This window comes from Etheostoma spectabile, chromosome 10, assembly GCF_008692095.1.
Source record: "Etheostoma spectabile isolate EspeVRDwgs_2016 chromosome 10, UIUC_Espe_1.0, whole genome shotgun sequence".
Classification (NCBI taxonomy): Eukaryota; Metazoa; Chordata; class Actinopteri; order Perciformes; family Percidae; genus Etheostoma; species Etheostoma spectabile.
The window spans coordinates 17,421,855-17,448,775 of record NC_045742.1 but is presented as its reverse complement, the minus strand read 5'-3'; the positions used below and the strand labels follow the sequence as shown (position 1 = coordinate 17,448,775).

General features: G+C 41.8%; 3 protein-coding genes and 2 pseudogenes across 4 annotated transcripts in view; all 5 read left to right on the top strand.

Annotated features, from left to right (window-relative positions):
* Positions 1–26,921, top strand: part of pcdh2ac (protocadherin 2 alpha c) — a 183,655-nt gene that overhangs the window by 84,193 nt on the left and 72,541 nt on the right. The window lies entirely within an intron of this gene.
* Positions 1,560–26,921, top strand: part of LOC116697045 (protocadherin alpha-3-like) — a 26,870-nt pseudogene continuing 1,508 nt past the window's right edge.
* LOC116697279 (protocadherin alpha-3-like) lies at positions 7,724–11,813 on the top strand (annotated as a pseudogene).
* Positions 21,695–24,035, top strand: LOC116697051 (protocadherin alpha-8). Its single transcript, XM_032528349.1, has one exon. It carries the CDS (start codon positions 22,354–22,356, stop codon positions 24,019–24,021), a length of 1,668 nt encoding a protein of 555 aa, XP_032384240.1. The 5' UTR covers positions 21,695–22,353; the 3' UTR covers positions 24,022–24,035.
* On the top strand, positions 25,033–26,920 carry LOC116697278 (protocadherin alpha-8; the record flags this gene model as incomplete). The annotated part of the gene is made up of 1 exon (XM_032528619.1): positions 25,033–26,920. A coding segment is annotated over exon 1 (1,590 nt), but the record flags the coding sequence as incomplete, so codon positions are not given.

Genomic DNA, 26,921 nt, shown 5'->3' with positions numbered 1-26,921 from the left:
TTTACTTATCACCATGTCGAGCCCAAAGGAAACAACTTTCGGATGGAACCAGCACCGGAGAAAGATCAGGGAAAGAGATGATATGGGGACAATGACCTGAAAACTCACCCCTGGTGGTGTGGTTTACTGATAACGGAGGACCCTCCCTGTAGCTCTTGTCATTGGAGTGTGGGGGTGGAAAGAGACAGCTGACATCCAGCTCAGTTCAGACAGTGCCCTAAAGGAGGGAGCTTCTCTGATTTAAACTGTATTCTGCTGATCGCATCGTGTGGTGTGCAAGTGATCTTTCTGAGAGTCTCATTCGTTTATAAGCTGTAAGATGCCACAGGACAGACGGTCAGTTTCAGCCAGGTACAGCGCCAATGATCAACCACCCAACCTGAAGGGAGCTGGTCTTTACTCCAAAATCTATCAGCAGTAGGACGTGTGTTTACAGCTCAGACACGTCTGAAGAGTGACGTATGGGTTTTCCCCGCCCGTTTCAGCCGTAGATGGCGAGCTGTCAGTATAAACGGAGGAGACACTTTTACCGAGAACTCAGACTTACTAACACTGACAAGGTAAGAGTAACTACGCTTATATGCAATCTACTAGGAGTTAAAAAAAACGCTGGACTTGTTGCTTATTCTGTATTATATAGGTCAGTTGGTGGTTTTCCATCCGGTTATTTTGTATCTTTCTGTATGATGTATAACAATGAAACACTGTGTGGTTTACAACCGATTTAGTGCATTTCTCCTTCTAAATACTTTTGAAAGGGTGATGTTGTTCTGGAATTCTTCTATACACGTGTAAGCTATCTTTCTGTTTACGTGCAATAGTTGCGGTCCATGATCTGTAGAAAAGAAAAAAAAATTGACGGTAAGAAGATTGTGTTTTTCAGGGCAAGTGCCAAGTATCACGTTCATCATGCTCTTTTGGAGTTAATGTTAGTGTTTGGGAACAAGAATCTGCATCACCACATTTGATGTGCCGATTAGTTTGCAGTGTTGAATTGCTTACTTCGTATATGTTGATTAAGAGGTGGTGGGCATCCTTGTTTTTCTGTCCAATTATCGAGTTGATTTTATGGTGTATAGTTTTGACTATCAACAAGACCCCTTTGAGATTGTTCTGTCATGCGTACACCACAGCAGTCACGGTAATTGAAAATGATTACCTGGATAACATTTCGTCAAAGGCTACACATGCCAATTACAAGAGATGAGATGATCCATATGTTTGGAACTACATAAAACGTGCATATAGCAGACAACGCGGACAAGTAAATTCGTTGTTCAAAAGGGAAAGCAACCTGCTATTTTCCTGATCTGCTGTCGTTGGTATTTTTGGGCGGAAATTAGAGATTGATTGTTAATAAATAAATAATAATAACTTAATAATAATAATAATGAGAATAATGAAATATCATAATCAGTAATCATAATAATACTTCCATTAATCGAAACGGGGAAATTACAATTTAATAACTGTTATTATTACAACAATGCACAGGCTTGAAGTACACAACATGTCAGTACCATACATTGAACTGAATGGAGAGATGTCAGAGGGTTATACGGATTTTCTCTGGTTTGTAATGTAGTTAAGGCACAAGGCCATCAGGGGGCACTGTAGACCATAAACAAAAGGATTTTATCGATACCAGGCCCCCTCCCACATAAGAGCGTGATATGTATTGTGGGCTTTGACACCAAAGGGACGCAGAAGCACAGAGAGAAGGCTGGATCACTATCTGCATTGTGGGAATAAAGGAGGAAAAGGGACACAGTTTTTGGCCAATACTCGACATCCATTAGACTTGTTTCTATGTTGGTTTCACGTCGGATTGGATCATGTCTTCAATTAACAGGAGTCCTGTGGTGGCATACGTGTTATTTGTGCTGCTGGATTGTTACTGGGAAGCAGTGTCCGGGCAGCTCTCCTACTCCATATCAGAAGAGGTGACTACGGGGACTCCTGTAGGAAATGTAGCCAAGGATCTAAACCTCAGTGTCGATGATCTGGAGTCTCGTATGTTTCAGGTTGTTACCGGATCAAAGAGAAAAATCTTCGAGGTAAACCTAAAAACTGGTGTTCTCTTTGTCAATGAAAGAATAGACAGAGAGGAGCTCTGTGCGAAGGCGACGAAATGCACGGTGAGCGTAGAGGCTGTGATAAATGCGCCATTGAAGCTTTATCGTTTAGAATAAAAATATTATAGTTGAATGACAATATCCGTCTTTTAGTGCTAATTCGCAAAGTATTGAAATAGCCGAAAGCACACTACCGGGGACTAAATTTCTTGTGCTATCGGCCTGTGATGCCGATGTAGGCAAAAATGGCATCAGTACATACAAGCTAAATCAAAATGACCATTTTTCATTATCGCTGAACAAAGGAGCGAGTTTGTCTGCTGAGCTAGTCCTCCAGAAACCTTTAGACAGAGAGAAACAGCCTGTAATCAAACTCACATTGACCGCTGTAGACGGAGGGACACCTCCGAAATCCGGAACATCACAGATAATAATACATGTCTTAGACGTTAATGACAACGTCCCAATATTTACAAAACTATTGTATAAAGCAAATATTTATGAAAACGTACCACTCGGTACATCTGTAATAACAGTAACCGCAACAGATACAGATGAAGGACCCAACAGGGAGATTTCATATTCACTAAGCAGCAAAGATCAGGATCATGTCTTGGAAATATTTCAGATTGATGAGTTCACAGGATTAATAACAGTTAAGGGAAAGATTGACTTCGAAGAGCACCTGGCTTTTGAAATCCGCGTGCAAGCTAGTGACAAAGGCTATCCTCCAATGGCAGCACAGTGCAAAGTACTAATAGAGGTGGTGGATTTAAATGACAATACTCCAGAAATATCTGTAACATCATTAATTAACAGAGTGAAAGAGGATGCAAAAATAGGCACTGCTGTTGCACTTGTGTCAGTACTGGACAGAGATGGAGGCAAAAATGGAGCAGTTCATTGTAATATTAAAAATGACAGCCCCTTTAATTGGACGAAAAATTACAAAAACTATTACTCTTTGGTAGTAGATGGACAGCTAGACAGAGAGAGTGCATCACTTTATAATGTCACGATCATAGCTACAGATGATGGAATCCCTGCTCTAACAAGCACCAGTGGCTTAAGTTATATTTATGATGTAATGACAAACACCTAGTTTTAGAGACACTGATTAGTCATTATATTTAAAAGAGAAACCAGTACGGTTGGAGCCGTTCTAAAAAGACTATCTGCAGTTGATGCAGACATTGACAGGAAGGCCAGGTATACAACTCATTTTGGAAAGTTAAAGAACTCATGCCCTTATCTACAATGGTGAACATCAACTCAGAGACTGGAGACGTTAGTCAGCCGCAGTCTTTAACTATGAGGAGTTAAAAACGTTTCAGTTTAAAGTTCAGGCCACAGACTCTGGTGTTCCTCCGCTCAGCAGCAACGTGACTGTGAACGTTTTAATTCTGGGATGAAAATGACACATAATCCAACAATTCTCGCGCCCTATTCTGAGCACGGCTCCGTTAACAGTGAGAGCATCCCCTATTCTGCTGAAGCGGATACTTTGTGGCAAAGATCAGGCTGTAGACGCAGACTCTGGATACAATCGCTGCTTTTTATCACTGTCTGAGCCCAAGGAAACAACCTCTTCCGGATCGGAACCAGCACCGGAGAGAAACAGGGACTAAGAGGAGAATGAGTGACAATGACCTGAAAACTTCACCCCTTGGTGGTGTTGGTTTCGAAACGGGAACCCTCCCTGTCAGCTACTGTGTATTGATGTGGTGGTGGTGGAGAAGCACAGCGACATCCAGACTCAGTTCAGACATGTGCCCCTAAAGGAGGAGAGCTTCTTGATTTAAACCTGTATGCTGATCGCCATCGTTCGGGGTCAGTGATCTTTCTGGAGTCTCATCAGTTTAATAGCTGTCAGATGCCACAGGAAGACGGCAGTTTCAGCAGGTACAGCGCCCAATGATCACCACCCACCCTGACGGGAGCTGGTCTACTCCAAATCTACTCAGCAGTATGACGTGGTTTCAGCTCGACACGCTGAAGAGTGACGTAGTGGTTTTCCCCGCCCCGTTTCCGCCTGTAGATGCTGAGCTGATCAGTATTAAGGAGGAGACACTTTACCAGAACTCAGACTTTCCTACAACAGACAAGTAAGACATAAACAAATTAGAAAATAAGTAAAAAAAAAAAATAGAGGTTATTCGCATATAGTAGACTGTGGATTGCTTGTCATGTGTTGATGGTTTGAGAATTTGTGTGCTGTTGGCGGGGATTCCATTATGTTGTGGTCGCTATCCGTGGTGCTGATCTCCACTTTTTTAACTTCCACAAAAGTCCACAATTTTTAAAAATGTAATAACAAATGTCTTTGCCAATAACTGTTGGACCTCTTCATTTTTGAAAAGTCAGTGCATTTGTGTATTTACCAAAACAAATAACTCAAAGTCACTGCTGCAAAGCATTATATTAGAATTTCACATCATTTAAAAAAAGAAAAAAGGCTTTATTCTTAAGATCCCTTTAGTCAAACAATATTAGTCAGTGATCAGTGGCTAACGTTGTTGTTTATTATTGATCTTTATTTTGCAATTCCTTCATCTTAAGAGAAGTAAATGATACTATTTTCAGTTGTGTTTGATGTAGCAGTATTTATGCCTATGTCCACACGGGGACACTGTAGACCATCACTTTGGACGATCTCGTTGGTGGATCAGGCTCCTCTCCAGATTCAGACGGATGAGTTTCTGGGTGGTTACAAGAGAGGTCGAACGACAAAGAACGGTTCTTCCTCCTTAGTCGTGGAAATGCGGACATTTTTTATGGATATATCATTCCTGATGCTGATCTCGTAGTTGTAACGTATTGTCCAGATTGCCTACATGTCCCTTTCGATGTATGGAATAATGCATTTTGACGCAAGAAGCAGCTCGGGTGGTATCTTCTTGGTCGTGCTGCTGGATTGTTACTGGGAAGCGGTGTCTGGGCAGCTCTCTTACTCCGTCTCAGAGGAGGTAAAAGGGCACTGTTGTCGGAATATCGTAAAGATCTGAGCATCAATGTCAGGATTTGGAGTCCCGCATGTTTCAGATCGTTGCGGGATCAAGAGAAAATCTCGAGGTAAACCTAAAGGACTGTGTGTCCTGTACGTTAATGAGAGAATAGATCGAGAGGAGTCTGCGGCGATGAACCAAATGTCGCTCAGTGTAGAAGCAGTTATAATAACCCTTTAAAACTGTACCGGATTGAATAATCATTTAGATGTGAAGATAATCCCTCATTCCATACCCAATCAATATAACAAAGAGGTACAGCAGCAGGAGCGCAAATTCCCTTCGCATCAGCTCACGATGCTGACGCGGTTAAAAATACTGTAATAGCTACAAGCTTAGCCAAATGAACATTTCTCTCTCGCTACACATAAAAGGAGAGAAGTACTCCGCGGAATTCTGCTTCAGAAAGTTTTAGACAGAGAGAAAAACAGTCTGTGATCGACTCATACGACCGCCATTGATGGAGGGACTCCTGCTAAATCATGGGACTATGAAATGATAGCAAAGTATTGGATATCAATGATCAATCTCCTGTATTCAGCCAAACTCTCTATAAAGCCAGTGTATATGAGAACGCTAAATAGGAACACGATAATAACAATTAAATGCGACTGATTTGATGAGGCCAAAATGGACAGGTAGATATTCTTCAGTGAAGTAGGCCGAGGGAAACAAACTGATCTGTGTGCATAGACGAAAAAAAAACGGAACTGTAACAAATAAAAGAATATACGTTTGAAGAGATAATGCTTTTGAGATTCGAGTACAAGCAGTGATGGAGCTTCCTCCTCACCTCAAGCCAAATTATTGATTGAAGTTTAGATGTCAATGGACAATGCCCCTGAAATTAAAGTACTTCACTGCTGAACACCGGTGAAGGAGGATGCGTCCATTGGCACCGCCATTGCGCTTGTTTCAGTATTGATAAGACGGAGGTAGAAAATGGGATGATGAGCTGTATCAGTTCTAATCATGTCTTTTAAATTGGAGTCAAATTATAGAATTACTAATCGTTGGTGGTGGAGGTCCTTTGACAGAGAGAGCGCCGTCTCAATACAATATCCACATCACTGCGACTATGAGGGCAGCCCACCTCTCTCAGCACGAGCGTATTAATGTGCACGTCTCAGATGTTAATGATAACACACCTGTGTTCACAGAAAACAAATCAATGTCTATGTGAAAGAAAACAGTCCAGTGGAGCAGTTATAAAAAAGGTTTCAGCAATGAGGCAGACGATCAAAACGGTCAGAGTTAGCTATTCATTTTACAAAGTAACCAGTAACTCACTGCACTCTCGACTATGGTAAACATCAACTCAGAGACTGGAGATATAGTCAGCCGGCAGTCTTTAACTACTGAGGAGTTAAAAACGTTCAGTTTAAAGTTCAGGCCACAGACTCTGGGTTCCTCCGTCAGCAGGCAACTGGACTGTGAACGTTTTAATCTGGATGAAAATGACATAATCCAACAATTCTCGCGCCTACTTTGAGCACGGCCTCCGTTAACAGTGAGAGCATCCCCTATTCTGCTGAAGCGGGATACTTTGTGGCAAAGATCAGGGCTGTAGACGCAGGACTCTGGATACAATGCGCTGCTTCTTATCACCTGTCTGAGCCCAAAGGAAACAACCTCTTCGGATCGGAAACCAGCACCGGAGAAATCAGGACTAAGAGGAGAATGAGTGACAATGACCTGAAAACTCAACCCCTTGTGGTGTTGGGTTTGATAACGGAGAAACCCTCCCTGTCAGCTATGTGTCGTGATGTGGTGGTGGTGGAAAGCACAGCTGACATCCAGACTCAGTTCAGACATGTGCCCCTAAAGGAGGAGAGGCTTCTATGTTAAACACTGTATCTGCTGATCGCCATCGTGTCGGTGTCAGTGATCTTCTGCTGGGTCTCTCAGTTTAATAGCTGTCAGATGCCACAGGACAGACGGCAGTTCAGCAGGTACAGCGCCCCATGATCACCACCCACCCTGACGGGAGCTGGTCTTATCCAAATCTACTCAGCAGTTATGACGTGTGTTTCAGCTCAGACACGCGTGAAGAGTGACGTAGTGGTTTCCCCGCCCGTTTCCGCCTGTGATGCTGAAGATGATCAGTATTAACGAAGGAGGAGACACTTTACCAGAACTCAGACGTTACCTAACACAGACAGTAAGAAAAAATATGAAAAAGGTACACGTATTCAGATGCTTCTGAGAGCTGAGGCTGAAACCAAAGCCGTTCAGCGTTTTTTGTTTGTTATTTATGAAAGTGAAATTACTCTTAAGAACTTTCCACGTTTTATTCATAAATGTGTTTTTTTTGCTTTGGATTTGTTTTTAAATGTAGAGTGGCACATGAGCCAGAATAATGAAAGTTGTTGAAGTTCATAAGTCTCTCACACTATACAGAAAGTGTACGTGTCCATGGTGCTGAAATAAGAACCACAGGATGCAGTTCGCTGGCTAAAGAGTGCAACGCGTTGAATGTGTCTAATGTAACAATGGGGGTGTGATTTCCTTCCATCACATGCATATATATTTGGATTTGATGGGTATTAGCGTATTATAGTTTTTGCTAATTATGAGTGCAAATCCGTTTAATAACAGTTAGGGAAGATATTTCATTAACTTATTTCATTACCTTTGTTCCCTTTCACTTATATTCATTTTTTGAAAATAAGGAAATTGCTTTCTGTCAGTTTCAGCCATCTCTGTATATTCATAATGTTTTTACTCATAATGTACGTCGCGTTTTACGTGTAGCTTTAAAGCCAGGCTATCAGTTAACAGGTGAATGACGATTGGTATGGATAGAAATGTTGTTTTTCATGTTAGACAGCGAATTGTGTCGAAATACGTTAATTATGATCGTTAGAAATAGTTATACACATTAATATTATAATTTATATTTGTTATGGTACAAAACTCTCCGTGTCCACAGTTGGTTAGTCTTTCCCTTTTTGTTGTCAGAGGTTGAATGCAGTCATTCCCTTTCAACACATGGGGACACTGCAGACCATGACATCTCTACGTTATTTCAAGAGGCACTAGACTCCTCCCAGAAACAGGGGGTGATGACGATGTTTCTCTGGGCTTTGTTACAAAGAGACGCAGGGAGAGAAAGAGAGAAAAGGGTGAAAACGTTTTCCAGCTGTCTGACAAGAATACGAGGAACAGGAAGGTCTACTTCACTTTTAATAAGACTATTTGACGGAATTGGTTGCACTGGGATTTATACCTATTTCGGCATGGATGCGATTGTGTATTTCTCAAGCAGAACGGGTCTTTTTCGGATTTATCTTGTGGCCGTGCTGCTAAATTATTGCTGGGAAGCGGTGTCTGGACAGCTCTCCTATTCTGTCTCAGAGGAGGTAATCCCGGGGACTTCTGTTGGAAATATCGCCAAGGATCTAAGTCTAAATGTCCAGGATTTAGAGTCACGTATGTTTCAGGTCGTTGCTGGATCAAAGAGAAAGTATTTCGATGTAAATCTGAAAACTGGTGTTCTTTATGTCAATGAAAGAATCGACCGCGAGGAGCTGTGTGCGAAGGCTATAAAATGTACCGTCGATGTAGAAGCCGTGATCAACAATCCACTAAAGCTTTACCGTTTAGAGATAACTATAATAGATATAAATGACAATGCCCCCGTTTTCTCTGAGCAATTGCAGTCACTTAACATTGCAGAAAGTACTTTACCGGGAGTGAAATTTGGACTAATCGAGGCATCGGACTTGGATGTTGGGAAGAACGGAGTTAATACATACAAGCTTAGTAATAATGGTTATTTTTCTTTAGAAATCCACAAAGGGGGAGACAGCGTGTCTGCTGAGTTAGTATTGCAGAAGCCTTTAGACCGAGAACACGACTCTGTAATAAAACTCACACTAACTGCAGTTGATGGAGGAAATCCATCCAGATCAGGAACCTCACAAATTATTATCAACGTGTTGGATACTAACGATAACCATCCTGTTTTTAGCAGCTCTCTGTACAAAATTCAAATATTTGAAAACTTGCCACCAGGGTCCATAGTGATGAGTCTTAATGCAACAGACGCAGATGAGGGTTTAAACAGTGAAATAGAATATTCTTTAAGAAAAAAAGGTCAGGATCATGTTTTAGATTTATTTCAAATTGATTCTAAATCAGGTGAAATTTTAATCAAAGGTGAGATCGACTATGAAGAACACCCTGCGTTTGAGATTCATGCCCAGGCCAGTGACAAAGGTCCGATGTCGCTCAGTTGTAATGTGCTGGTTGAAGTGGTGGACCTTGAATTACACGGCTCCTGAATCACTGTGCGTTCACTACTTAAACACGTGACAGGAGGACACAGAATTGGTACTGCTATCAGCACTTTTCGCTGTACTGACAAGATGGGGTGGCAAAAACGGAATAGTAAAAGCTGTCGTTCTTGAATGAGAGCCCTCAAACTGGATACAATTAAAAAACTATTATTCTTCTATATTTGATGGTCCGCTGTACAAGAGAAACTTAGCCGAGTACAATGTTGTTTATGTCGCAAACTGATGAAGGGTGCTCCACCTCTCCCTCCACACCAACATAGTGACAGTTCACGGTGTCTGATGTCATGAACCCGCCTCTCTTCATCAGAGCCGCTGATTAATGTCTATGTGAAAGAAACAGTCCCAGTAGGAGAAGTTATTAAACTGGGGACTGCGTTGGACGTCGATATCAGTCAAAACGGTCAGGTTACGCTATTCTTTTTAACAAAGTTAACAGTTATCTCATTAACCGTTACTACAATGGTGAACATCAACTCAGAGACTGAGATGTAGTCAGCCTGCAGTCTTTACACTATGAGGAGTAAAAACTTTCGTTTACAAGTTAGGCCACAGACTCGGGTGTTCTCCGCTCAGCAGCAACTGTCCTGTGAACGTTTTAATTCTGGATGAAATGACTATCAACAATTCTCGGCGCCTATTCTGAGCCCGGCTGCCGTTACAGTGAGACATCCCCATATTCGCTGAAGCGGGATACTTTGTTGGCAGAGATCAGGGCTTGTAGACGCAGACTGGATACAATGCTCTTGCTTTCTTTCACCTGTCTGAGCCCAAAGGAAACAACCTCTTCGGATCGGAACCAGCACCGAGAAATCAGACTAAGAGGAGATGAGTGACAATGACCTGAAAACTCACCCTTGGTGGTGTTGGGTTTCTGATAACGGAGAACCCCCTCCTGTCATCTACGTGTCTATGGATGTGGTGGTGGTGGAGCACAGCTGACATCCAGACTCAGTTCAGACAGGTTTCCCCTAACAGGAGGAGAGCTTCTCTGATTTAAACCTGTATCTGCTGATCGCCATCGTGTCGGTGTCAGTGACTGTTCTGCTGATCTTCATCGTTTATAGCTTTCAGGGCCACAGACAACGGCAGTTTCAGCGGTAAAGCGCCCCAATGATCACCACCCACCCTGACGGGAGCTGGTCTTTACTCCAAATCTACGCAGTATGACGTGTGTTTCCAGCTCAGACACCTGAAAGTGACGTAGTGGTTTTCCTCCCCGCCCCGTTTCCCGCCTGTAGATGCTGAGCTGATCAGTATTAACGAGGAGACCCTTTTACCGATAACTCCGAGACTTTCCCCAATACAGTACAAGAGAATATTATACCATTAAGTATTCGTTGCTGCACTTTTTTCTATATGTAGAGAATTGTTTTACGATATAGCGCGCGTTTTATTTAGCCTACGTATTTTTTAAGGAGAGATGCTATGTAGCGTCAATACCTTTTTACCTTTAACACCAACTATCCTATTTTATCATTAAAATCAAGTAAAACAATAAAATGTTTGTTTCGTTATGTAGACTGTAGAGTGCTTGTCATTGTTGTTTGGCTTTTTGTGGGTCGCTATCCGTGGTGCTGATGTCACTTTAAATTTCTTTCAATTCCCAGAACATGACGCAAAACCAAACCGTGTTTAAGTCTACGATGTTTTAAATGAAATTACAATGTCTTTGCCAATAACTGTTGAACAACATGGTAACATATTTCAAAGGTACCTTCATAGTATACCTTTCTATTTAATCTTCCGCAATCACCTTGATCTTCAGTTTTAAAAAGTCCATGCATTCGTATTTACAAAAACAAACAACTCAAATTCACTGCTGCACAAGCATTTTAAAAGGCTTTTCAGCTAATTAAAAAAAGAAAAAGGCTTTATTCAACAGCCCCTTAGTCACACATTATTAGTTTAGTATCGTGGCTTAACGTTGTTGTTTATTACTTGATCTGATTGATTTGATGCGACTCCTTCATATTAGGAGAAGTAAGAATGTATACTAATTTAATGTTGTGTTTGATGTAAGAGTATTTATACATATGTCCACGACGGGACACTTAGACCATCACATTTGGACGATCTCGTTGGTGGATAGGGCTCCTCCCAGATTCAGCGGATGATGTTTCTGTGGGCTTTGTTACAAAGACAGTGTCAACGACAAAGAGACGGTTCTCCCTCCTTAGTCTCGTGGAAATGCGGCTTTTACGAAATTATCCATTCCTGATGCTGATCTCGGTTGTAACGCATTGTCTCAGTTGGCCTACATGTCCCTTCCTCGTTATGAATATGCATTTGCCGACAGAGCAGCTCTGTGTGGAATCTATCTCTGGTTCGTGCTGCTGGATTGTTACTGGAAGCTGTGGGTCTGGGCAGCTCTCTTACTCCGTCTCAAGGAGGTAAATCTGGGCACTGTGTCTGAAATATCGCTAAAGATCTGAGCATCCAATGTCCGATTTGGAGTCCCCGATGTTCAGATCGTTGCAGGAATCAAGAGAAAATATCTCGAGGTAAACCTGAATAGACTGGTGTCCTGTACGTTAATGACAGAAATAGATCGAGAGGAGCTCTGCGCGATGAACCCAAATTTTCGCTCATTGTAGAAGCATTATTCATAACCCTTAAACTGTACCGGCTGAAATAATCATTTTAGATGTGAAGGATAACTCCCTCATTCCTGAGCACAGTCTGCAATTAATGACCCATACAGAGAGTACCGCAGCAGGAGCAAAATTCCTCTGTCATCGTCGCTCACAGATGGACGTCGTTAAAATCCTGTAATAGCTACACGCTTACCGACCAATGTAACATTCTCTCTCTGCTCCAACATAAAGAGAGAGTTTACCCTGGTACCCGCGGAATTACTGCTTCAGAAAGTTTTAGACAGAGAAAAAACAGTCTGTGATCCACTTACAACTGACCTGCCATTGATGGAGGGACTCCGACTAAATCTGGACTAGGAAATTACAATTAATGATTGGACAGTACTGAAATCTCCTGTATTCGCAACCTCGTATAAACTCAGTGTGTATTAGAACGCTAGATAGGAACATCGATAATAACATTAAATGCGACTGATTTAGATGCAGGCCCAAATGGACAGGGTAGTATATTCGTTCATCAGGAGGACCGAGGGAACAACTGATCTGTTTGCTATCGATGAAAAACTGGACTGTAACAATAAAAAGAATGACTTTGAAGAGAATAATGCTTTTGAGATTCGAGTACAAGCCAGTGATGGACCTTCATCTCCTCTCACTCAAATCCAAATTATTGATTGAGTTGTAGACTGTTCAATGACAATGCCCCTGATAATATACAGTACTTCACTGCTGACCACCGTGAGGAGGATGGCTGTCCATGGCACGCGCCATTGCGCTTGTTTCAGTATGTGATAAAGACGGAGTGTGAAATGGGATGATGACTGTATCATTTCCAATCATGTTCCTTTTAAATTGAGTCAAATTATAAGATTACTACTCGTTGGTGGTGAGATGGTCCTCTTGACAGAGAGAGCGCGTCTCAATACATGACACCCATCCCTGCGACTGATGGAGCGGCAGCCCACCTCTACTCCAGCAGGAGCTGTTATTAATGTGCACGTCTCAGATGTTATGATAATACACCTGGTTCACAGAAAACATAATCAATGTCTATGTGAAAGCAAACAGTCCAGTAGGAGTCAGTTATAAAAAAGGTTTTAGGCAGGATCAGACATCGATCAAAACGTTCAGGTTAGCTATTGCATTTTTACAAATGTACAGTAACTTCACTCGCCACTCTCGACTATGGTAAACATCAACCAGAGACTGGAGATATAGTCGGCCTGCATCTTTTAACTACGAGGAGTTAAAAAACGTTTTCAGTTTAAAGTTCAGGCCACAGACTCTGGTGTTCCTCCGCTCAGCAGCAACGTCTGTGAACGTTTTAATTCTGTGATGAAAATGACAATATCCAACAATTGTCGCACCCTAGTTCTGAGCACGGCTCCGTTAACAGTGAGAGCATCCCCTATTCTGCTGAAGCGGTACTTTGTGGCAAGATCCGGGCTGTAGACGCAACTCTGGATACAATCGCTGCTTTTCTTCATCACTGTCGGAGCCCAAAGAACACCCTCTTCCGGATCGAACCCGCACCCGGAGAAATCAGGACTAATAGGAGAAGCAGTGCTCAATGACCTGAAAACTCCCCCCTTGGGGTGTTTTTTCTGATACGTAGAACCCTCCTGTCAGCTACTGTTGTCTATGATGTGGTGGGTGGTGGAAATCACAGCTGACATCCAGACTCAGTTCAGACAGTGCCCCTACAGGAGGAGACTTCTCTGATTAAAACCTGTATCTGCTGATCGCCATCGTGTCGGTGTCAGTGATCTTTCTGCTGAGTCTCATCAGTTTAATAGCTGTCAGATGCCCACAAGGACAGACGGCAGTTTTCAGCATGTACAGGCGCCCCAATGATCACCACCCCACCCTGACGGGGCTGGTCTTACCCAAATCTACTCAGCGTATGACGTGTGTTTCAGCTCAGACACGTGAAGAGTGACGTAGTGGTTTTCCCCGCCCCGTTTCCCGCCTGTAATGCTTAGTTGATCAGTATTAACGGAGGATACACTTTTACCAGAACTCAGACTTTACCTAACACAGACAGGTAAGATATTAAAATACATTAAGTATATTGCTGCACTTTTTCTACTGTAGATATGTTTACGATATAGTGCAGTTTTATTTAGCCTACGTATTTATATTTGCAAGATAGCTCTAGTAAGTGTCAAGAAACCGTCATGGTCGCGTACAGAACTCAAATTTTTTGCAAACTAGTAGTTTGTAGTTCATCTTATAGAATGGTAGCCTCCTTTTGATTTTGGATGGTTTTTTAAATTTCAGTTGTTGTTGTTGCTGCAGATTCATCCATTTACCTGTGGGTCGCTCATAAAGCGTGGTGCCATGTTACACTTTTTCAACTTGCTGTTCAATTTACAGAAGCATATGAAAAACTAAAAATGTGTTAAGAGTCCACAATTGTTTTGAAATATATTTACCGTCTTGGGCAATTATTGTTGAACAATATGTTACAGAGTATCACTTGTATCTTTAAGAAAACCTTCCTTTTTGTCTTGGACATCAATCATCAAACTTTATTTCTAAAACACATTTACCAAAGTACTGTACATTGACATACACTTTGCACTGAAGGTTTAAAAGGTCAATACATTTCTGAATTTACGCACAAAAACACCACCTAGAACTGTCAGAACGGTAAGGCCTTTGTTGACATTAGACAGTTAAGTTCTAAAAGATGCTGTATTTTAAGGAACACTTCAGCCATACACTGTTATTATAGTAATTAGTGGGCGGAGCATTGTTGTTTATTGTTTGACATTTTAATGTTTACAATTGATAAATTTTTAGGGAATGTTTAAGAATTGTTACCACTTTAAAACCTTGTAATGTTTTTATGTACACGTGAGTCTGTCCACACGGGACACTGTAGACCATCACATTGGACGATCTTGTTGGTGGATCAGGGCTCCTCCCAGATTCAGCGGATGTGTTTCTGTGGGCTTTGGTTACAAAGAGAGGTCCGAACGACAAAGAACGGTCTCCTCCTTAGTCGTGGAAATGCGGACATTTTGTACTGAATATATCATTCCTGAAGCTGATCTTAGTTGTAACATTGTCAGATTTGCCTACATGTCCCTTCTCGATGTATGGAATAATGTCATTTGCCGAGACAGAAGCAGCTCTGTGTGTATCTATCTCTTGGTCGTGCGCTGGATTGTTACTGGGAAGCGGTGTCTGGGCAGCTCTCTTACTCCGTCTCAGAGGAGGTAAATCTGGGCACTGTTGCGAAAATGTCTAAAGATCTGAGTCATCATATCCAGGATTTGGAGTCCCGCTGTTTCAGATCGTTGTCAGGAATCAAAGAGAAAATACCTCGAGGTAAACCTAAAGACTGGTGTCTGTACGTTAAGAGAGAATAGATCGAGGGAGCTCTGCGGCGATGAACCCAAATGTTCGCGCAGTGTAGAAGCATTATTATAACCCTTTAGAACTGTACCGGATTGAAATAATCATTTAGATGTGAATGATAATTTCCCACATTCCTCAGCACGTCGCAAAGAAGAATTAACATAAGTGAGAGGTACAGCATCAGAGCGAATTCCCCTTTGCAAAGAGCCCCGTCGATGCTACGTCGGTAAATAATACAGTAATAGCTCACAAGGCTGCCAAACTGAACATTTCTCTCTCGCTACACATAAAGGAGAGAGTGTTACCGCGGAATTACTGCTTCAGAAAGTTTTAGAACAGGAAAAAACAGTCTGTGATGCCGACTCATACTGACCGCATGATGGAGGGAGTCCTCTAATCATGGCAGTAACTATAATAGTGAATGTATTGGACACAATGAGTCCTCCTGTATTCAGCCAACTCTCTATAAAGCCAGTGTGTATGATAACGCTAAGATACTGGACATCGATAATAACATTAATGCGACTGATTTATGATGCAGGCCAAATGGAAAGTGTTGTACTCCTTTATAAATATACCTTGGTGGACTAAAACTGATCTGTTTACTATAGACGAAAACTGGACACTGTACAATAAAAGAATTCGACTTGAAGAGAATAATGCTTTTGAGATTCGAGTACAATCCAGTGATGGAGGCTTCCTCGCCGATGACGTCACTATCAATTATTGATTGACAGTTTAAGATGTCAATGACAATAACCCCTGAATTACAGTTATTCACTGCTGAACACCGTGAAGGAGGGGAGGTAGCGAAGAGAAAATAGGGGTCCTAGTTGGCTAGGCAACGGTTGGCTTGGGATTTTTACATTGTATCTAAGAGTATCGTCACCAGCAGAGCGGGCATAGGCCTTTTCCATAGATGACGGGTCAATGGAGGATGCTGTAATCATTTCTCTGCAATCAATGTTCCTTTTAAATGGAGTAGCAAATTATAAGCACAATTTACTACTCGTGTGGTGGTGGATGGGTCCTCTTTACAAGAGAGCGGACGGGTCTCAATACAATATCACCATACAACAGTGCGTGTGAAGCTCGATGAGCGGGCAGACCCACGCTACTCTCGCAGCAGAGCGTTCATTAGATGTGCCACGTCTCAGATGTTAATGATAATCACCTGTGTTCCACAGAAGACATATCAAGTGTCTATCTGAAAGAAACAGTCCAGTATGCTGAGCAGTTGATAAAAAAGGTTTGCAGGCAATTGTGGCAGACAACAATCGGATCAAGAACGGTCAGGGTTAGCTATTTCGAGTCATTTTACAAAGTGAATCAGTAACTCACTGTGCCGACTTCTCGACTATAGTGTAAAATCAACTCAGCAGCGCTGAGATATATAGTCTCACCTGTCAGTCTTTTACGCTACGCGGAGTTAAAAACGTTTCAGTTTAAAGTTCAGGGCCACAGACTCGAGCGTTTCCTGCCGTCTGCAAGCAGCAACGTGACTGTGAACGTTTTAATCGCTGAATGAAATTGACTGAATACTGCCAACAATTCTCGCGCCTCTAACTACTGAGCTGACACGGCTCGCTTATTAACAATGAAGGGCATCCCCTATTCTGAGCTGATAGCGAGGTACTTTGTGGTAACAAGATCGGCTGTAGACGTCATACCTCTGATACACTGCGGCTGGTTTGTCCTTATCACACTTCTTGCTGAGCCCAAAGGAAAACGCTCTTCCGGTACGAGGAAAAAAGACCAGGCGACCGGAGAAATCATGAGACTAAAGAGGAGATGGTGGACAATGACCTGAAACTCAGCCCCTTGGTGGTGTGTTGGGTTTCTGATAGCACGTAGAACCCTACCCTGTCAGACTAGCTTTGTCTTTATGTGGTGTGGGGTAAAGCAGCAGCTGCAGCCAGAACTCAGTTCCAAACATTGCCACCTAAAGGATGAGTTCTCTCTGATTTAAACCTTGTATGCTGCTGATCGCCATGCGTGTCAGGTCTAGTGATCTTTCTGCTGGATCCATCAGTTTAATAGGTGTCAGATGCGGCACAGGACACGAGCTACGGGCAGTTTCCTAGCAAGTAAGCAGGGCCTAGTTGCGAGCGCACCGAAAACAATCGAAAATACCACCCACCCTGACCCGGTAGGCTGGTCACCTCCAAATTCGTACTCAGGCAGTATGACGTGATGTTTAGCATCAGAACACCTGAAGAGTGACGATAGTGGTTTGCCTCCCTCACCCGGGTGGGGGGGGGAAAGCGCGCTTCTAATCAAGCCCGTGGATGCTGACTGATCAGTATTAAGCGGAGGAATACTTTTACCAAACTCAGACTTTAACCCAATACAGACAAGGTAAGAATATTGGCATTAAGTACGTCATATTATTACCTATCATTTATGTTGATATTCAACAGTGAAATTATACTTGTTACTATAATTAATGAGTTTGTGCAACAACAAACTTTTATTGTAATTTATTTAATGGTTGAGTTCATATAAAAGTCATTGAGGTTGTTGTCTTATGTTGATCTAGGCCTGCTCTTCAGATGTTGAATTCTTTTGGCTGCTAATTCTGCGTTTAAGTGTGTATGCCACTGTCCGTGGTGCTGAACACACATTTCTGAATGTGTTCTGCCTGCAATTCTCATGCCATATGGAAAATATACTGTATATAAATATTGCCATGTTCAATTGTGCAGAATATTGGCAGGTGTATATCTTAAAGTTAAGAATAGAGTGTGAAAAGAAAGCGGTACTAAATACATTATTAGTTATCTGGATCCAATAACTTATTTTCTTATTACAATTTCCAGTGTGTTGTCAACAAAATGTCAGCACATGACTATTCACTCAAAATATGTCAAGTCAATGCTTGTTTGAAATGTTTATTTACTTTTTTAAATATTTGCTGAAGAGTGACTTGCAAATCATTTGTAATACCTATCCGACAGAAATGGGAATCCTTTACTTTGATATATAACATCAGGTTTTAGTACAATAGAATATCGATAGAAATAGAAACATTGCTGCTATTATGATGCAAAAAAAACCCCATAAATTTCTCCATTTCAAGTTTTAAAAAGCCTATGTTTGACTGTTGACAGACGTGCAGTCTTATTGTCTGCGTCGAATATCCGCGGAAAGTATGGACATTTTAATAATTTAACAAATCAATGTCACAGCGAATTGTTTACCACAAGGATTGTAAATCTGCATTCAATGGTGCTGTAAAAGGTGTAAGACACATTGCGTGTTTTAGTATATCCAAATCCTTGAAATAACTTAAAGTGCAGATGGTAGATTGTCCAGCGTTTCTGATAGAAGATGGGTATTTGTTTATTATAACGTGTGCTGTTGGTCGAAGTTACCACACGGTGACGCTTAAGACCGTAACACAGAAACGCCGAGGCTCCTCCCAGAGTAAAAACGGAATGACTGTGGATTTTCATTACAAAGAGATACGGGGAGAGAAGGGAGGGCATAATGGAGTCTCGGTCTTTAAGAATAGGGACATCGAAATAGTATTGGCTAAAAAATTGTCACATCTCACCAGTCAACGTTAAAAACTCCACTGTGGATATATGCTTTGTTTTTTTTCGGCGGAATGATGCCTTCTCCGAGTAGCAGGAGGTCTATTGTTACATATCTGGTGCTGGTGCTGTTGGATTGTTTCTGGGAAGCGGCGTCTGCGCAGCTCTCATACTCTGTCTCAGAGGAGGTAAAACCGGGGACTAATGTCGGAAACATCGCCAAGGATCTAAACCTCAATGTGCAGGATTTGGAGTCCCGTTTGTTTCAGGTTGTTCCGGGATCTAAGAGGAAATACTTCGAGGTAAATCTAAAAACCGGATTTCTGTATGTCAATGAGAGGATAGACCGAGAGGAGCTATGTGCAGATGAACCCAAATGCACTGTTAGCGTAGAAGCAGTTATAAACAACCCACTAAAGCTTTACCGCGTAGAGATAGAAATTAAAGATGTGAATGACCATTCTCCGTCTTTTAACACCAAATCACAAATACTGGACATTGCAGAGAACACTTTGCCTGGATTTAGATTCGCGTTATCAGAGGCAAGCGATGCTGATGTGGGTAAAAACGGTGTTAGCGCGTATAAGCTCAGTCCAAACGAATACTTCAATCTTGCTACACACAAAAGAGGGGAGAGCATATCTCCGGAGTTAGTGTTGCAGAAAGCCCTAGACCGTGAGAAAAAGCCACATATACAGCTCATGTTAACTGCGGTAGACGGGGGAACTCCACCCAATTCAGGCACATCAAAAATTGAAATAAACGTACTAGATTCTAATGATAACGCACCAATGTTCAGCAGCACTCTTTATAAAATTAAAACGTTTGAAAATATCCCGATTGGTACAGCGGTCTTCACCTTAAATGCGACCGACGCAGATGATGGCACAAACAGTGAAATAGTATATTCTCTTCGTAGTAAGGATCAGGACCACATTCTGGATGTTTTCAAAATTGACCCTGAAACGGGGATTATTTCAGTAAAAGGCAAAATCGATTATGAAGAAAGAAAAGCTTTTGAGATCCGAGCAGAGGCAAGGGACAAAGGCCAGCCTCCTCTGTCTGCTCATAGTAAAGTGCTAGTAGAAGTAATTGATGTAAACGACAACGCTCCTGACATCACTGTGACGTCACTGCTCAATACAGTGAACGAGGACGCTGATGTAGGGACTGCCATTGCACTTGTATCCGTTCTAGACAAAGACAGTGGTACAAACGGTGAAGTGAAATGTGAGATATTAAATACGGTTCCGTTCAAATTGGAGACAAATTACAAAAACTATTATTCGTTAGTGGTTGACGGACATTTAGACAGAGAGGTAACCCCTCAGTACAATGTAACAATTTCAGCTACCGATGAAGGGAGTCCTCCTCTTTCGAACATCACTGTTATTACTGTTTATGTTTCTGATGTTAATGACAATGCCCCACGTTTCCCAGAAAATGAAATAAACATTTATGTGAAAGAAAACAGTAAAGTAGGAAGCATTATTAAAACAGTGACTGCAATTGATGCAGACGTCAGCAACAATGGTCAGATTAGCTATTCCTTTTTAGTCAGTAATAGTAAATCTCTGCCCCTCCCCACAATGGTAAACATCAACTCAGAGACTGGAGATATAGTCAGCCTGCAGTCTTTTAACTATGAGGAGTTAAAAACGTTTCAGTTTAAAGTTCAGGCCACAGACTCTGGTGTTCCTCCGCTCAGCAGCAACGTGACTGTGAACGTTTTAATTCTGGATAAAATGACAATAATCCAACAATTTCGCGCCTATTCTGAGCACGGCTCCGTTAACAGTGAGAGCATCCCTATTCTGCTGAAGCGGGATACTTTGTGGCAAAGATCAGGGCTGTAGACGCAGACTCTGGATACAATGCGCTGCTTTCTTATCACCTGTCTGAGCCCAAGGAAACAACCTCTTCCGGATTGGAACCAGCACCGGAGAAATCAGGACTAAAAGGAGAATGAGCGACAATGACCTGAAACTCACCCCTTGGTGGTGTTGGTTTCTGATAACGGAGAACCCTCCCTGTCAGCTACTGTGTCTATTGATGTGGTGGTGGTGGAAAGCACAGCGACATCCAGACTCAGTTCAGACAGTGCCCCTAAAGGAGGAGGAGCTTCTCTGATTAAACCTGTATCGCTGATCGCCATCGTGTCGGTGTCAGTGATCTTTCTGCTGAGTCTCATCAGTTTAATACGTCAGTGCCACAGGACAGAGCGGCAGTTTCAGCAGGTACAGCGCCCCAATGATCACACCCACCCTGACGGGAGCTGGTCTTACCCAAATACTCAGCAGTAGACGTGTGTTTCAGCTCAGACACGCTGAAGAGTGACGTAGTAGGTTTCCCCGCCCCGTTTTCGCCTGTAGATGCTGAGCTGATCAGTATTAACGGAGGAGACACTTTTACCAGAACTCAGACTTTAACCTAACACGACACAAGGTAAGGCATCCCGACTTCCTAATCTAAAAGGACTAATTGGGTAATCTTTAGGTTTACCTCATGTGCGTTTCTTTTGTTAGATTCAAATATTTAAATATATGCTGATATAAGCCATGCCCTGAGTTTGCTGAAAATCCTTCAAAAGCACCCACATTCATTTTAAATTATTTTCAACTTTATCTACAGATATATTAACAAGCTATTAAAGATATACAGGTATATCTATAACTATTATCTATTATTGTTAAGCATTTTAAATGGACTGACACATATTTGATATATCTGATATAAAACTTGATTTTAACTTGTCTAATGGCTGGTGATGGTTACTAGAAAGTTGGTAGGTGAATCCATTACTTTTAACGATGTCGAGGGTGGTTTGTATGATTGAATTACACATTAAGTGTAACAACGTTGGTATTTTTTCACTTGGTTTTACGGTGTCTTGGGTACAGTACTCTGGAGACACATGAGCAGTAGCACGAGCTGAAACTGCATTGGGTCGCTGCCCATGGTGCTGAACAATTCCCTTTCTTCTGTTCTCTGTATTGAGAGATGCAGTGGAGGTGCTGTCCGTGGTTCTGATATTTAATTCAGACAACATGACAACATAAACAGGTATCATGTTAACAAATGTTCTAAACTAAATATTTCACAAATACATTTTGTTCTATGAGCAGTCTACCAGTCATCAAATATTAACCCATTCATTGTATTAATGAATACGGTTTAGTGTATCTTATAATAAACATATCCCCCTATGCTCCGAGCCATCTTTCTGTATGCAAAAGAGTCACTGGATGTCGCTATAGACCAGGCAACAATCTTGTGTTCACCGTTTAGAAACTCCTCCTCTATTTACCACAGAAAAGAAGACGTCATCATCTGGCAGGCTTTGTGAATATAGCGTACCGTACCCAGAAGAGAGAGCACTCTAAGCGAGAATGGATACATAAAAAAAGCTATTTTTCACGTTTCGTGGACAGGCTAAAAAGAAGAAACCAGGATCCGTTGCTTTTTCCTCAACAACGATGGCTACGCGGGTACAATGGGATAATATTGGGGGTCTATTTTTCACTCTGCTTTGTCTGTGCGACTGGTCCGTGGCTCAGATATCGTACTCAATTTCAGAGGAGGTGGACAAAGGGACAGCGGTGGGAAATCTTGCTAAGGATTTAAATCTTAATGTGCAGCAACTCCATTCCGCGGGTCTTCAGATTACCTCTGGATACAAAAAAACGTATTTTGACATTAATCATGAATCTGGAGTACTTTTCGTTAGCGAGAGGATAGATCGGGAGGAGCTTTGTCCTAATACGGTAAAGTGCTCTTTAAATATAGAGGCCGTATTGAGTAACCCTCGCAGCCTCCATCGAATTGAAGTTGTTATAAATGATATTAATGACAATGCTCCATATTTTCTGGAAGAAATAACTACAATAGATATGTCTGAATCTTCATATGTCGGTGAACGACATCCACTGCCGATAGCTCATGACGCAGATGTAGGTGCTAATTCGGTTAAGACTTACAAATTGAATCCGAATGATCATTTCTCTTTGGATATACAAAGCAGTGGTGACCAGAGTGTGTCAGCAGAGTTAGTGCTGCAGAAAGCATTGGATCGAGAAAAACAGGCTGTGATTGAACTCATACTAACTGCGATAGATGGAGGACAACCTCCCAAAATGGGGACGTTACAGATACAAGTTAATGTTCTGGATGTAAACGACAATTCACCCTTGTTCAGTAAATCTCTTTACAAGGTCCAAGTTGTTGAAAATGTAAATATTGGCGCGACGTTACTAAAACTGACAGCTACTGATTTAGATGACAGTGTTAATGGTCAAATTATATTCTCTTTCACAGAAAGGGGACATTTAAACCCTGACGACACATTTGTCCTAAATGACGATACGGGAGAAATTACTGTGAAAGGTAATATTGATTATGAGGAAAACCAAGCATACGAGATTCGTGTTCAAGCGCGAGATAAAGGCAATCCTCCTCGCAACGCCCATAGTAAGGTTTTAGTCGAAGTTATTGATGTCAATGACAATGCTCCAGAAATCTCCGTGTCATCACTCATGAGTCCGGTAAGAGAGGACGCTGAAATAGGCACAGCTGTTGCTATGGTGACTATCACAGATAAAGATGCAGGTAAAAATGGTTTGACAAACTGTAAAATTACAGGTTCTGTGCCATTTAAATTAAAATCTAACTATAAAAACTATTATTCATTGTTGGTTGACGGGCCGCTTGACAGAGAAAGTGTTTCCCTGTATAATTTATCAATTACAGCTGCAGATGAAGGAACCCCCTCTCTGTCGAGCACAAGCGTCATTACTGTTCAGGTTTCTGATGTCAACGACAATCCTCCCGGATTCCTGAAACCTCTGATTAATGTTTATGTTAAAGAGAATAGTCCGATTGGAACTACAATTCATACACTGACGACATTAGATTCAGATTTGAATGAAAACGCAAAAGCAACGTACCACGTAATAAAAATTTCTCCAAAAACCACACAGATAGCTTCAATGATAAACATTAACTCAGAGACTGGAGATATAGTCAGCCTGCAGTCTTTTAACTATGAGGAGTTAAAGACGTTTCAGTTTAAAGTTCAGGCCACAGACTCTGGTGTTCTCCGTCAGCAGCAAACGTGGACTGTGAACGTTTTAATCTGGGAAAAATGACAATATCCAACAATTCTCGCGCCCTATTCGAGCACGGCTCCGTTACAGTGAGAGCATCCCCCTATTCTGCTGAAGCGGGATACTTTGTGGCAAAGAATCAGGGCTGGAGACGCAGACTCTGGATACAATGCGCTGCTTCTTATCACCTGTTGAGCCCAAGGAAACAAAACCTCTCGATCGGAACCAGCACCGGAGAATAAGGACTAAGAGGAGAGGAGTGAGTGACAATGACTGAAACTCCCCTTGGTGGTGTTGGTTTCGGATAACGGAGAACCCTCCCTGTCAGCTACTGTGTCTATTGAGTGTGGTGGTGGTGAAAGCACAGCTGACATCCAGACTCAGTTCAGACATTGCCCCTAAGGAGGAGAGCTTCTGATAAACCTGTATCGCTGATCGCCATCGTGTCGGTGTCAGTGGATCTCTGCTGAGTCTCATCAGTTTAATAGCGTCAGATGCACAGGGACAGACGGCAGTTCAGCAGGTACAGCGCCCAATGATCACCCCACCCTGACGGGAGCTGGTCTACTCGAATCTACTCAGCAGTATGACGTGTGTTTCAGTCTCAGACACGCTGAAGAGGAAGTAGTGGTTTTCCCCGCCCCGTTTCCGCCTGTAATGCTGAGGATCAGTTATAAACGGAGGAGACACTTTTACCAGAACTCAGACTTTACCTAACACAGACAAGGTAAGAATAATTTGCAAATTTAATATTAGCTATAATTTTTTTTGTAGTATTGATCAATTAAATCCAGGAAGAATGGATTTTGATACTGTAAACAAAACTTTAGTGTGTGGCTTTCTGCTCGTTTTTTTAATTTATTTTGAAAACCATAACTTGGTGTTGAGAAGTTGGGAGCTTGAATATGTTGGAGCCCATGGTGTGCCATATTGTAGAATGTTTTACGATGTTTTTCATAATTTTGTAAATTTAAATTACAAGTAATAAACCGGATTAACATTGTTTTTGATTTGGTAGCATTTCATTTGCCTTTTCACCATCCGAAAAAGCCTGTGAAAACATTTAGCCTCTCTTGGAAACAGCACCTGCTTTTCAAAACAAATTATATCAATTTTGCCATATCTCCACGTGGTGACGCTATAGACTGTAACATTGAGAGTTCCTACGTAGTAGTTTCAGCTCCTCCCAGGTTTCGATGACGATTTGTCTTCTCCAGGCTTTGTCACAATGAGAGAGACAGCGAAAGGGCAGAGAGATTCGTTTCATCCATCTGTACAGTCTATATTTGACGCAGTCTAAAGCTGTATTTTTCATAGCTGTAAAATTCGTGACGGGGTTTCCTTGCATTTGATGTGCTTTGAAATCACTTATGGAATGATGCCTGCACCAATGAGGACGTCTATTGTTTTATGTCTGGTGCTTGTGCTACTGGAGTGTTGCTGGGAAGCGGAGTCTGGGCAGCTCTCCTATTCTGTGTTCGAGGAATTGAATCCGGGGACTTCTGTAGGAAATATCGCAAAGGATCTAAACCTCAGCCTTCAGGATTTGGAATCTCGTATGTTTCAGATTGTTACTGGATCAAAAAGAAAATATTTTGAGGTAAATGTAAAGACTGGTGTAATCTACGTTAATGAGAGAATAGACAGAGAGGAGCTCTGTGCGAAAGCACCAACATGTACAGTCAGTGTAGAAGCTGTGATAAACAGTCCTTTGAAGCTTTATCGCTTAGAAATAAATATTCTAGATGTTAACGACAACGACCCGTTATTCACGGAAAAGTCTCAAACTGTAGACATAGCAGAGAATACTCTGCCTGGAATGAAATTTGCTTTGTCGGAGGCTATCGATGCAGATGTAGGTAAGAATACAGTTAATGCGCTTAAATTGACACCAAATGAATATTTTTCTCTCGCTACAATCAAAGGAGGAGAAAGCGTGTATGCCGAGTTAGTTTTACAGAAAACGCTGGATAGAGAGAAACAGCCGGTGATCCATCTCACTGTGACTGCTACAGATGGAGGGACTCCACCGAGATCTGGCACGTCACAAGTCATTGTTCACGTTTTAGACATAAATGATAATCCTCCAGTGTTTAGTAGTCCCTTGTACAAAACTAGTATTTTTGAAAACACGCCAATTGGGACAACTGTGATTACACTAAATGCAACCGACGCAGACGATGGGACAAATGGTGAGATAGTTTACTCCTTAAGAAGTAAAGGGCAGGATCGTATATTAGAGATATTCCATATTGATCCCATAACAGGTGCGATAATGCTCAAAGCTAATGTCGATTATGAGGAATATACAGCGTTCGAGATCCGTTCCGAAGCCAACGATAAAGCTCAGCCACCGATGTCTGCTCACTGTAAAGTGCTAGTAGAAGTAATTGATGTAAATGACAACGCTCCCGAAATCACTGTGACGTCATTGTTAAATACTGTAAAGGAGGACGCTGAAGTGGGTACTGCTATCGCACTTGTATCCGTTCTAGACAGTGATGGCGGTAGAAACGGTGAAGTGAGATGTAAAATCTTAAATCAGGTTCCCTTTAAACTAGAGACAAATTATAAAAATTATTATTCTCTCGTTGTTGACGGGGCTCTTGACAGAGAAATTACCTCCAACTACAACATCACCATATTAGCTACCGATGAAGGGAGTCCTCCTCTCTTCAAGACCAGTGTTATTACTGTTCACGTTTCTGATGTAAATGACAATTCGCCTCGTTTCTCAGAACCCGTGGTTAATGTGTATGTGCAAGAAAACAGTAACGTTGGAGTAATCATCAAAACGGTATCTGCATCTGATGCTGACATTGATAGGAATGGCCAGGTTAGATATTCATTTTATGGTAGTCATAGTAACTCAGTCTCCGTGTCTACAATGGTAAACATCAACTCAGAGACTGGAGATATAGTCAGCCTGCAGTCTTTTAACT

Excerpts from the sequence above, each read along its gene's own strand:
- LOC116697051 (XM_032528349.1), top strand. The coding sequence starts at position 22,354 with ATGGCTACGCGGGTACAATGGGATAATATTGGGGGTCTATTTTTCACT.